This window comes from Triticum aestivum, chromosome 5D, assembly GCF_018294505.1.
Source record: "Triticum aestivum cultivar Chinese Spring chromosome 5D, IWGSC CS RefSeq v2.1, whole genome shotgun sequence".
NCBI classification, from domain to species: domain Eukaryota; kingdom Viridiplantae; phylum Streptophyta; class Magnoliopsida; order Poales; family Poaceae; genus Triticum; species Triticum aestivum.
This window is the reverse complement of record NC_057808.1, coordinates 44,458,305-44,469,302: the sequence shown is the minus strand read 5'-3', so window position 1 is coordinate 44,469,302 and position 10,998 is coordinate 44,458,305. Positions and strand designations below refer to the sequence as shown.

The 10,998-nt window shown below is 46.1% G+C and overlaps 1 protein-coding gene across 1 annotated transcript; it reads left to right on the top strand.

Moving 5' to 3' along the window:
• The first annotated feature begins 5,900 nt into the window (after positions 1-5,900).
• On the top strand, positions 5,901-9,746 carry LOC123119331 (uncharacterized protein At3g49140). The gene is made up of 11 exons (XM_044539103.1): positions 5,901-6,208; positions 6,286-6,439; positions 7,209-7,311; positions 7,397-7,464; positions 7,635-7,778; positions 7,867-8,007; positions 8,103-8,223; positions 8,307-8,404; positions 9,031-9,183; positions 9,291-9,386; positions 9,533-9,746. Exons 1-11 carry the CDS (start codon positions 5,994-5,996, stop codon positions 9,635-9,637), a joined length of 1,398 nt encoding a protein of 465 aa, XP_044395038.1. The 5' UTR covers positions 5,901-5,993; the 3' UTR covers positions 9,638-9,746.
• The last annotated feature ends 1,252 nt before the right edge of the window (positions 9,747-10,998 follow it).

Genomic DNA, 10,998 nt, shown 5'->3' with positions numbered 1-10,998 from the left:
GAGAGAAGAGGAAGCTGCTGCTCAAGGAGGCGTGGGACAAGATCGACTTCGGCGGGCTCGTCTTCCTCGACTCAGACGACGACAGCTATGTCGTGAAAGATCAGGGTGGCCCTCGTTGGGCAGACGGGATCATCCAGGAGTAAAACACATTTGCCTATCGTTACATGCAACTAGCTAGTTAATTAGTACTATCGATGATACCCCGGTTGAATATATACCATTGTGTCTTGTTGATGCTCTGTCTGACTATATATGTTATGTAAGCTGATCCATGAACACCACGAGCTATAATATGTAATACTTTTGCTATTTGCAATGTGGTTGCTCTGTTCGGTCATACAAAATGTAATTTTAGCTTTGAAGTTTAACCTACTAACTATTGCAAAATATTGGCAGGAAATCCTTGCAAAGTTTTATTTACACTTGAGTGATGACCACACCAAGTGCCTTATCGTGACTTCATATGTTGTAGGTACAATCAAGAGTTTAGAACAGTAGCGAGGTTGTTTTAATGTTGTTTAGCACCATATATGTAAATGTAATGTTATGATATGCATTTAGTTAGTCAGAGTGTAGATATTGTTCAAGGTCTTGGAGTTGTCACTGTCACCGTACATTTGGTGATCTCTGCGACTGTTTATGTCACCCACCTTATGTGTACTTTTTCATATGCCTCCCTTATTATCTGTTGATAGCAAAGCATGGGAATCGTTTCTTTATATATTGTACCACTAAACTCCTCCTTCAGCACAACTTTATGCATCTACACTTATCCTAATACTTTGCACCCATGATCCCTCTTTTAGTTTGGTTTCTGCAACTTATTTAGGCTTGGAAGGCATTGGGAAGATTACAACAACACGGTGGGCGCTAATTATCATATGGAAAGCGAAACCTTACAGTGCTGATGAGATCTCCAGGGGAATCAATTTCATGGCTTGAACATTAATTGGTCATCTCACCAATTGAAATCTATCTCGGTGGGAAAACAATAAGTGGACCGATTTGTACAAAACGGCCTGCTCGAAGAAGTCCATATGTTTGTGCTAGAGGCATGCATTCTATTGGGCAATATGAAATATGCGTAGGCAAAACCATTTACTAGTTCATCGAAGTATGTGTTATTCAAACAAAGGGGAGAGGTGCAGCACATTCATGTAATTGACGTTCTCGAATACACGATCCAGTCTTGGAGCAAATTCTGACGATATCTACTTTTCTATCATTTGATCGACATTTGTTTTGGTTTTGGTGTTGTGGCTGTGATCATCCGTGTTCTTGTTGTAATGATGTAATGCAGAAATCCAGTTTTGTAAAACGGTATTACTGCTGAATCCTTTTAGCATTGTGTAGGGCTTTGTCCTTGGATCTTTTCTCTTTAGAAAAAATATAAATCTTAGACATTTTCTCTATAGAAACAAAACCTGTGATAAGTAACAATAGCACATTGTTCACTTTTCGCACATCTTAGGACCACCTCCAGAAAAACATAAATCATATACTGTTCCTCTCAAGAAAAACAAAAAACAACCGTCATAAGTAATGGTGCTGCTTTTCACACGTTGTAGGACCACCTTAGTTCTCATGTGATCCGAAAGCCCATCTCATCTCAATGAGCAGGGTCATCTTTCACCTAGTACATTCTCCCAGTTCTCCACCCTATATATCTTGGCAAAAGCCTCTCATGCATCAATCTTCATGCTGCAAGAGCATCTTCTCCTTTGGTGCTCTACAGAATCTCTAGCTAGGCTTCATTTGATCTCTTCCTATTGGTCCTTTTCTCATTCTCTTTGCTGTTCAAACATATATTTGCCTAGAAATGGGAGACATTAGGGATATATCCTGCTCTCACTGTAGAAAGGACGAAATACTAATTTCTCGAGTGTTTGTGTGGAGAGCCTGCTAGATCAACTTGGGCAACGAGCTTCGACAGTGGTTCATGTGTGCACCAGCTTGGCAATAAGATGGTTTGCTCCAACGCCACATTTTCAGGTACACTAGATAGAGGGGTGGCCATCTAAGCCAATGCCTCATTGAGTTCCCTCGTTGGGCAGACATGATTGTCCAGGAGTAAAACGTTTGCTTATTGTTGCCTGCAACTAGTTAATTAGTAGTTGCCCTGATTGAATATATCTTCGTGTGTTGTTGTTGCAATGTGGTTGCTTCGTACATGATTTCTTATTTTCTTTTGGGGCAGAGAAGATGTAATTTTAGCTTTGAAGTTTAACCTACTACATGTTGCAAAGTATTGGTTGGAAATCCTTGCAAAGTTTCGTTTACTCTTGAGTGATGACCTCGTCAAGTGCCTTGTTGTGACTTCTGTTGTGGGTACAATCAAGAGTTCAGGAACAGTAGCTGGGTTGTTTTAATGTTCTTTAGCATCATTTCTAATGTTATGTTGTGCATTTAGTTAGCCATACGAGTGTAGATATAGTTCAAGTCTTGGAGTTGTCACTATCACCATACATATTGTGATCTCTGCCACTGTCTATGTCACCCACCTTATGTGTACTTCTCCGTATGTCTCCTTTATTAAGTGCGAACAACTAAGCAAGTAAGCATCACGATCATTTCTTCATATATTGTACCATTAAACTCCTCCTTCACCATATATAACTTTATGCATCAACACTTATCCCAAATCTTTCCTCATGATCCCTCGTTTAGTTTGGTTTCTGCAACTTTCTTAGGCATGGAAGGCATTGGAAAGATTACAACAACACGGTTGGCGCTAATGAAGATATCATATGGAAACCAAACGTTATAGCACTGATGAGATCTCCAGGGGAATCTGTTTTATGGCTTGAACATTAATTGCTCATCTCGCCATTAGAAATCTATCTCGGTGGGAAAACAATAACTGGGCAGAGATGTACAAAGCAGCCCGGCCGCCGGAAGAAGTCTGTACGTTCGTGCTAGAGGCATGCATCATATTGGGCAATATGAAATATGCGCAGGAAAAACCATTTACTAGTTCATCGAAGCATGTGTTATTCAAACTAATAAGGGGATGAGTAAATAGCAAAAAAACTACCACATTACGTGTTAGGGTTACAAAAAACTACAACTTTTTAATTTCTGAAAATGCTAGCACAAAATTGGTTGGTTGTTCCAAAAAACCCAAGTAACCACGTTCTTTAGAATTGATCCGGATTATGATAGGTCGGGCCCGTTCCATACTAAACCGTTTGTTAACTGTTTATTTGATTGTTAACCGATATGTGGGACCCACATGCCAGCTCTTTCTTCCTTCTTCTTTTATCTTCTCTTCTGAGAGCTCCAATAAGGACCGGCCACAAGGTCGTAGCTGCTGCAGTGGCAAGGAGCGGCGAGCAGCCGCACCGGCGGCGGGTAGCATCGGCCGCGGGGACTAGCACCAGTGTGCAGCAGTAGTAGCGTTGGAGAGCGGCGGCGAGGAGCAGCGCCGGCGAGCAACAGCAGCAGCATGCAGCGGCGGCTGCTTCCGTCCATGGCGACGGCTGACGGGAGTGAGACGGAGCGAGGCCCGGGAGCACATGGACCCGATTGCTTTTTCCAAAACTAATAGGGTCCCGATTGCTTTCTTACAATACTTATAGGGGCCTGATTTCTTTTTAAAAAAAATTGCAGGGACATGTTTGCTTTTTTATATTATTTTAGGGACCGGCATGTGGGCTCCACATCTCATAGCAGTCAACTAATGGTCCAATATAACAGTGACCGACATGTGGTCATAAACGCGATTCAAACCTAACGCTTCAGCAACTAGAGTTTTTTTGGAATAGCCAACCAATTTTTTGGTAGAGTTTTGAGAAATTAAAAAAGTAGTTTTTTTTGTAACCCTAGCTTGTAATGTTGTAGTTTTTTGCTACTTACTCCAAATGGGACAGGTGCAAGATATTCGTGTTAAACTTGATGTTCTCAAATACTCAATCCAGTCTTGGAGCAAATTTCGATGATACCTACTTTTCTATCGTTTGATCGGCATTTGTTTGGGTTTTCATGTTGTTGCTATGATCATCCGTGTTCTTCTTGTAATGATGTAATGCGGAAATCCGATTTTGTAAAACGGTATTACCATTGAATCATTTTAGCATTCTATAGGGCTTTGCCCTGATCTTTTCTCTTTACAAAAAACATAAATCTTAGACATTCTCTCCCAAGAAAAACAAAAAAATAACCATAAGTAACAATCGCTCACTGTTCACTTTTCACGCGTCATAGGACCACCTTAGTTCTCATGTGATCCAAAATCCCATCACATTAATGAGTAGGGTCATCTTTCACCAACTAAGCACTCCCAGTTCGACCCTATATATCTTGGCGAAAGCCTCTCGCATCAATCTTCATGCCGCAACAACATATTCTCCTGTGATGCTCCACATGAGCTCTAGCTAGCCTTCATATGATATCTGTTCTGGGTACCTTTTTCGTTCTTCTTTTGCTGCTCAAATGTATTTTTTACCTAGAAATGGGAGGTGATAGCGGGGCCATGACACCACGTGCACACCTGTGACTCGCCTGACTTGAGCAAGGCAACCAGTCCAAGGTGCTGCGAGACCTTCAAGCACCACGGCGAGGGAACACCACTCCACCTCCGCACGGATGACATCGTAAGCCCCGCACTGTCGTGGTCCTCACCGACACCGCCAGCGGACCGGACCCGACCGAGCCAGCTAGCGCTCCTCTTTTCCTGACCCGGACTGGCGAGGCAAACCACCGGCGGCAGTGGGAGCGTGTGATCTGTGCCCTATGTGTGCTGGGTGACCTGCGGCGGTAGCCATGGTGGGGATAAGGGGAGGGAGCCAGGGAGGGAGTCGTGGGGCGGCGGCGGGCACGGCCGCTGGGGAAGGTGCCGCGTGTGCCGCTGATTCCCGTGGCCGTGCAAGAACAAGATGAGTGATTTAACGCTAAAGATAATACCGCGTGATATGCATGAGGGTCGTAAAAGATATATGCTAAATACGATTGGTGTTGACCACTAAAAGTTTTACGCACCACCGTTGCAACACACGGGCATATTTTCCTAGTTGAAAGTAAAATTGCAGAGCCTAGTACATATACCAGCTGAAGTAATCTGTGTGAGGCTACTGAGTTCTTCCAGCGGCAGCAATGCCCATACCTTGCCGCACGCGAGGGATGGCCATGGCAGCGGGCTAGGCCCGGAGTGCACGGCGTCCCTCGGCGTGATAGTGCCTTGAGCGAACTTGAGGTCCATCACAGATGCGCTCTTGACAGGAACTTTCACCGAACACCTTGCGGGCGCCCATGCGTCAAGCTCCAGGGTGGTGAAGAGCTAGCGTGACCGTGCTGATGAATGATGACGATGACCCTTGACAGCAACTTTCGACGGACACCTTGTGAGCGCCCATGCGTCAAGCTCGAGGGCGGCGTAGAGCCAGCGTGACCGTGTTGGTGACGATGGCCCTTGACAGCAACTTTCGACGAACACCTTGCGGGCGCCCATGGGTCAAGCTCGAGGGCCGCGAACAGCCAGTGTGACTGTGTTGGTGACGCCTCCTCCTGCGACATGGTGAAGGGTACATGGGCACTCCGATGAATCAGTAGGCAGGACGCCGCGGGGCCGTCTCCCTCAGTGTTGTCGTCCAGGCCACCCATCGAGCATACGGCGGGCATCGGAGCCACATCAACCGTGGTGTCAACATTGTAGTCCTCATCAGTCAACACCTACCACGGGTATGGCAGCCTCAGGTCGTCGACAGTCATTGATGAAGGCGGAGCTGCGGAGGAGGTGACGAGCACCCCGTCGAGCAGGTGGTGGGCGTCGGAGCAGCCTAGCGAGGTCGGTGGCTCACCAGTTGCAGGAACGGGGAGAGAACCAAGCCTAGCTCGCTAGCGCTTGGAGTTGGAGGCACCCCGTGTTTGCACAGCTGTGCCGTATCCGTGGCAGTATTCGGGCCGGTCTCGGATAGGAAACGAGAGGCGGGGCGGGGAGTCACACAAAACTATCCTACTGACTTCTCAGCCCGGTCACCTCCGTTCCATGGTGTGCCATGCTGATGCTGATGGCGGCCGCCGCTGCAGCAGCGCCGGACCAACCCTTCTTCTTCTCCCGCTCCCGCCGCCCCACGCAGCCGCCTAGCCTCTTCGCCGCAAGAAAAGCCGGCCCGCCGCGGTGTTGCGGCGGCCAGAGCCATCACTCCTCGCACTGTCGCTGCCACTGCTCCTGGAGCAGCACCCCGCACGCACGCCGAAGCAGCCATTGCCGGTATGATATGATATCATATGAATGAATGTATTCTGTCAGTGGTACAGTCGCTGAATTCGGCTCGGTGGACGATGCAGTGCCAGTGCGACGCCGGACCAACCGGACGAGCCGCCGTCGTCGGGCAGAGGCGGCCGTTACCATCCTTGGGAGGACATCGCCGAGACGCTTCAGCTGGACGACGGAGAGCCGGCGCGCCTCACCGACGCCGAATCCGCCCGAACAATCGTCGAGGTTAGATAGATTGCTCCCTCCATTTAGAATCTTCTGCGGTGCCTTTCTGTCAGAAGTGTCCTGCAGTGCAATGACCCTCCCCTGTCTGTTGAAGCATATTCCGAATTTCAGGCTATGACATTTGGTTGTTGAATTACATATCTCTGAACAACCAGATCAATGGATATTATTCTATCTGCCCCTGTGTAGAAGCATACTATGAATTTCAGGCTATGACAGCTTTGTTTCTTGAATTACATCTCTCTGAACAACCATATCAATGGAGGCTTTTCCCAGAACACTGACATTCAGAGAAGGATTGACAGCTTCAGAGCTGAAATGCAAGTGCCCCTTTTTCTTGAGATTTTCATTCCCACCTCCTGGGCTATCTGGCCGACTATATTTTCAAAGGGACCAGACAAATCTTCATTCTTGCCTGAGGAAACTGAAAGAGGAGCTCAGTTGGATCATCCATAGAGCAAAGAGGAAACCTTATCACGCTTTTGAACCATCGGTCTTTAACTTCAGATAGACGAGATTGCTCTATGAATAATAGCCTTCTAGCTGATTTGTATTTCCCCACCTCAGTGTAGATAGTCTTGAAGCTGATTTGTGTTTCCCTACCTCAGGGAAGCCTTGTTATTCTTTTATTTGATTTATCTGTTTTCCTTTCTTTTCTTTGTACTTGAGAACAATCCCATAAAGAAAATACAAAAATGGGATTTTCCTACTGTTTTCGGTCAAATTTTTTTTTGTCTGCAGTGCTGAATCTTGCAATATGCATGCGCAGGTGAACAACAATGCAACGGTGATGATCTACACGCTCATCGATGACGGTGTGCACGAGAGGATCATCTTGCCGGAGTTCCCCTACTTGACCGACGAGAATGGAGGTATATATGCGGCTGGGTACTCGGGTTTGCACAATTGTCATTTTTCTTCCTTTAATCTTCTGTACGCGTGGCAATCTACTCTCAGATATTTACTTCGAGGTCGACAACGACGACGCGGTCATGGAAAACATTATGGGCGACGACAAGATTGCGGTAACAATTCTGTTATTATTTTTTTATTTGAAGGTTAACAATTCTGTTATAATTCTCCACTCTTCAATCCCGAAAAAAAACAGTTCTCTTCATGAAAAGGTCAATTATGTGTTGTTGTGTCTTGTGGCTTGTGCCTACACTTGAGTTAATATGTTGTTTGGTATCTGCAGCATGTTATCATTGGACTCGATAACACAGATGTCTTTGCTGACTTGGATCTAGCAGCGGCGTCATCAACTTCATTTGCACAAGAAGAAGAAGAGGAGGAGGAAGAGGACGATGATTCCGACGATTCTGACGATGAATATGAGGAGGTAGTGAAATTCTTCACAGCTGGGCAACTGGCCAACAGCAGAATAGTTTAGTGATTTACCTTGATGCTGTGTGTCTGAAAACATGTAGGAGGGTATATATGCTGTTGATGAAGAAGATGGGGATGACGACGGCGATGATGATGAAGAAGATGACGATGCACCTAACTGGTCCAACCTTGAAACCGTAAATTCCTGTCATCCACTATACTTTGCGAGGATGATTGTGGAGGTAGATGGTTGAAACTCAATTAGCATCCATCAGCTTATGTACCACTCTTTCTGAATCGCTTTATTAGCCACTATGCTCTGAACTTTTATTGTCAGAATGCGAGCAAATCAAGTATAGATTGGTTGGACCGACCACCTGCAAGCCTTGTTGTTGAGGGTCAGCTGAGACCTGCGTTTGCTGAAGAGAGCACCATGGTTTCCAGGCATTTATTAAATGGTTGTTGCAATGAACCTTCCATTCATCAGATATTGCTTTCCTGAAACATAGTACTAATCCTACAGCTCCCGGAATTTTGGTAGGTGATGAACCACTGAAAGACGACAAAAAAGGAAGTGGGGCTACATTTTTCAAGGTTGAAGTTCTGAGCATTGAGCTGATCACTGCATATGGTACAGAGGTATGTCTATTCAATTTGATAAGCCATACTAATTTTCCAAGAGGGCCGAATCTGTGTAAGCTCATGCCTAGTACGTAAGTCTTTTTTTTAGAAAAGGAGTATTAGCCCCGGCCTCTGCATCATTTCCATGCACATCTCAATTATTAGAAGTAGTTTAAGTATTCAAATCAACCGTGTAAAAGAGTCACAACCGGCGAAAATAGGAAAATATGCCAACCTACTATTGGACCCACATCCAAACCAGTTGTATGTATCCTGTGCTACCATTGGTTGCAACCAGACACCATAAACTCCTGCACTTCCTCATGCTGTGGTAAGGACCACGTACGGATACGTCCTGTAGCTCGGAGACCCACAAAAATAGAAGAATTAACAATATTCTTTTTGAAACGGAGGCTAAAGCCTTGCCCTCCATCTCATTAAAATAGAAGAATTATACTAATTACAAGGTCACCACTTACAAAGAAAGTCTCATACTTAATCTTGGCAAGGACAATGCTAGGCAAGGAAGGATACATGCTTAAAAACATGGTGAATTAACAATATAATATCTTATGTGACTGGCAGAATTGTCGTTGTACAATCTTGAGCGCTAGTAATGTTTTCTTCGTGTCTTTTCCTTGTAGCCCAAGGTAAAGATAGAAGAATACCGGAAATCTAGACCCGACATCATCGCGCACTCTGCACCAAACATAATATCGCGCTTGAGAGCCGGTGGAGACAAGATAACACAAGCTCTGAAATCACTCTGTTGGAGGTGCAAGGCCATTCAAGTAGAGGTAATATTCCTTCATGGGCATTTTGTTAACATTGAAAATAAGGGAATAGATACATTGAGCATCTCGAAGTTGGGTATTGAACCACCATGCCCGCTATAATTCTTCAGGAAGCAGCAATCATCGGCGTCGACTGCCTTGGGTTTGACTTGAGACTGTGCTCAGGAACACAAGTGCAGACACTGAGATTTGCTTTCCCTACAAAGGTCAGTGGTTCAGCTTTTGCCTACAAATTTGTACTTATGGGCCATGTACAGTATGATAAACAATAGATCGATGGTGGAGAAACATTAGTCTGTAAGAAGATATTTGCATTTCATGCTCTTGTGGTTCTGAATATTTTGCACTGCAGGCTAGTTCGGAGTTCAGCGCAGAGAAGCAAATACACGAGCTTCTGTTTCCTAGGAGGATACATCAAGAAGGGGAGTCACCACAGGCTCAACCCAAAGAGTACTGATGTAAACAGAGATGTGATGTTTTGTTCTCTTTGTAGGAAATTTAATCCAGCAACACAAATAGCAGTAGACTGATGAAGTTCTTTCAAATTCACATTGTGATTTTGTTCATTGAGTGTGTGCACGAAAAAAATAAACTAGAGCACTCTGACCAATTGGGTTCGAGGTACTTACTAGAGGATTAGAGGTGCAGCTACTTATCACTAAAGATACTAAGCTCCGGTGAAATAGAGCGCTCTCAGCGATCCGGCTGTGGTGTCACTGTTGTCTCCGCCTGTCAGCCAGTGAACGCGTCGTTGTTGACTTCTGATATCTCGGCTCGGTTGCGTGTCGTCATGGTTGGAGGACACGGGCACACGCGAACAGTCTTGACCGTCCGGTCTTCCACGCTGCCTTCTCCCGAGTTTTCTCTCGAATTTACCATCTTTGACTCAGTCTACTGCTAATCAGCATCCCATCACTGGTTCGGGTGTACTTGTTCTCACGCGTGGTGTGTAGGGGAAGAATTGGGGTGGGCAGCTCTGATTTCGTCTCTACGCAGTGGTGATTTTTGATGGCACGGTCAGGTAGTTTGTTTGCCCCTGGCACGGTCATCAAGGCATACTATAGAGCTGCCTAGGTCCTCGCCTTAGGCCTCTCTATGCCGATGGTCCTTCTCGGCGGCGCGCTTGGGGAGGTTGGGTCTCTTTATGTGAATCTTTAGCCCACTGGTGCTTAGATATTGCACTCTTCTGAGCAGCCTCGTTGAGGTTGTTCATCAGGTTCTTGTAGTACCCAGGCAAGGAACACACGGATTTTCCGCAATGAGACGATTGTGCCTTCGATTGTGATGACTAAGATCAAACGAGAAGCTTGGAACTGGGTCATCGCCGGGCCTAAGGCCCTTCCCAGTGCTCCACCCTGGACCGGTGCTAAGGCTGCCAAGTAGACTAAAAAGCTAAGGTGGCATCATAATTAAGAGGAGAAAGAGAGTTTTGGTAACCCTAGGAAGAAACTGTACCAGGCTTCTTGGACCTATGCAAAACGCAATTAATCTCGATCCCGTGTGCGTCGCCGAACCATCTGGCCTCCTCTTCTTTTCTCCCCTTCTCCTGAAAATCACAATGCCCACCCAACGGCCCCGCCTCTTCTTTCTCCTCGGCCAACGCCGTCGTCGTACTCGGCCGACCTCCCAATCATCATCCGAGCCGCCGTCCATCTGTTCGTTGAAGTCAAATTCCGAGCGACCCTCCAGCCTGCATGGACGGCCGCCGGGAGAAGGTAGTAGAGATACCACCAGCGTCACTGCCTCAGTTCACTGCCGCCGGTAGCTCTTCCGGCCAGTCACAAACTGGTCAAAGTCTAACCTAGGCTCGCTGCCTCC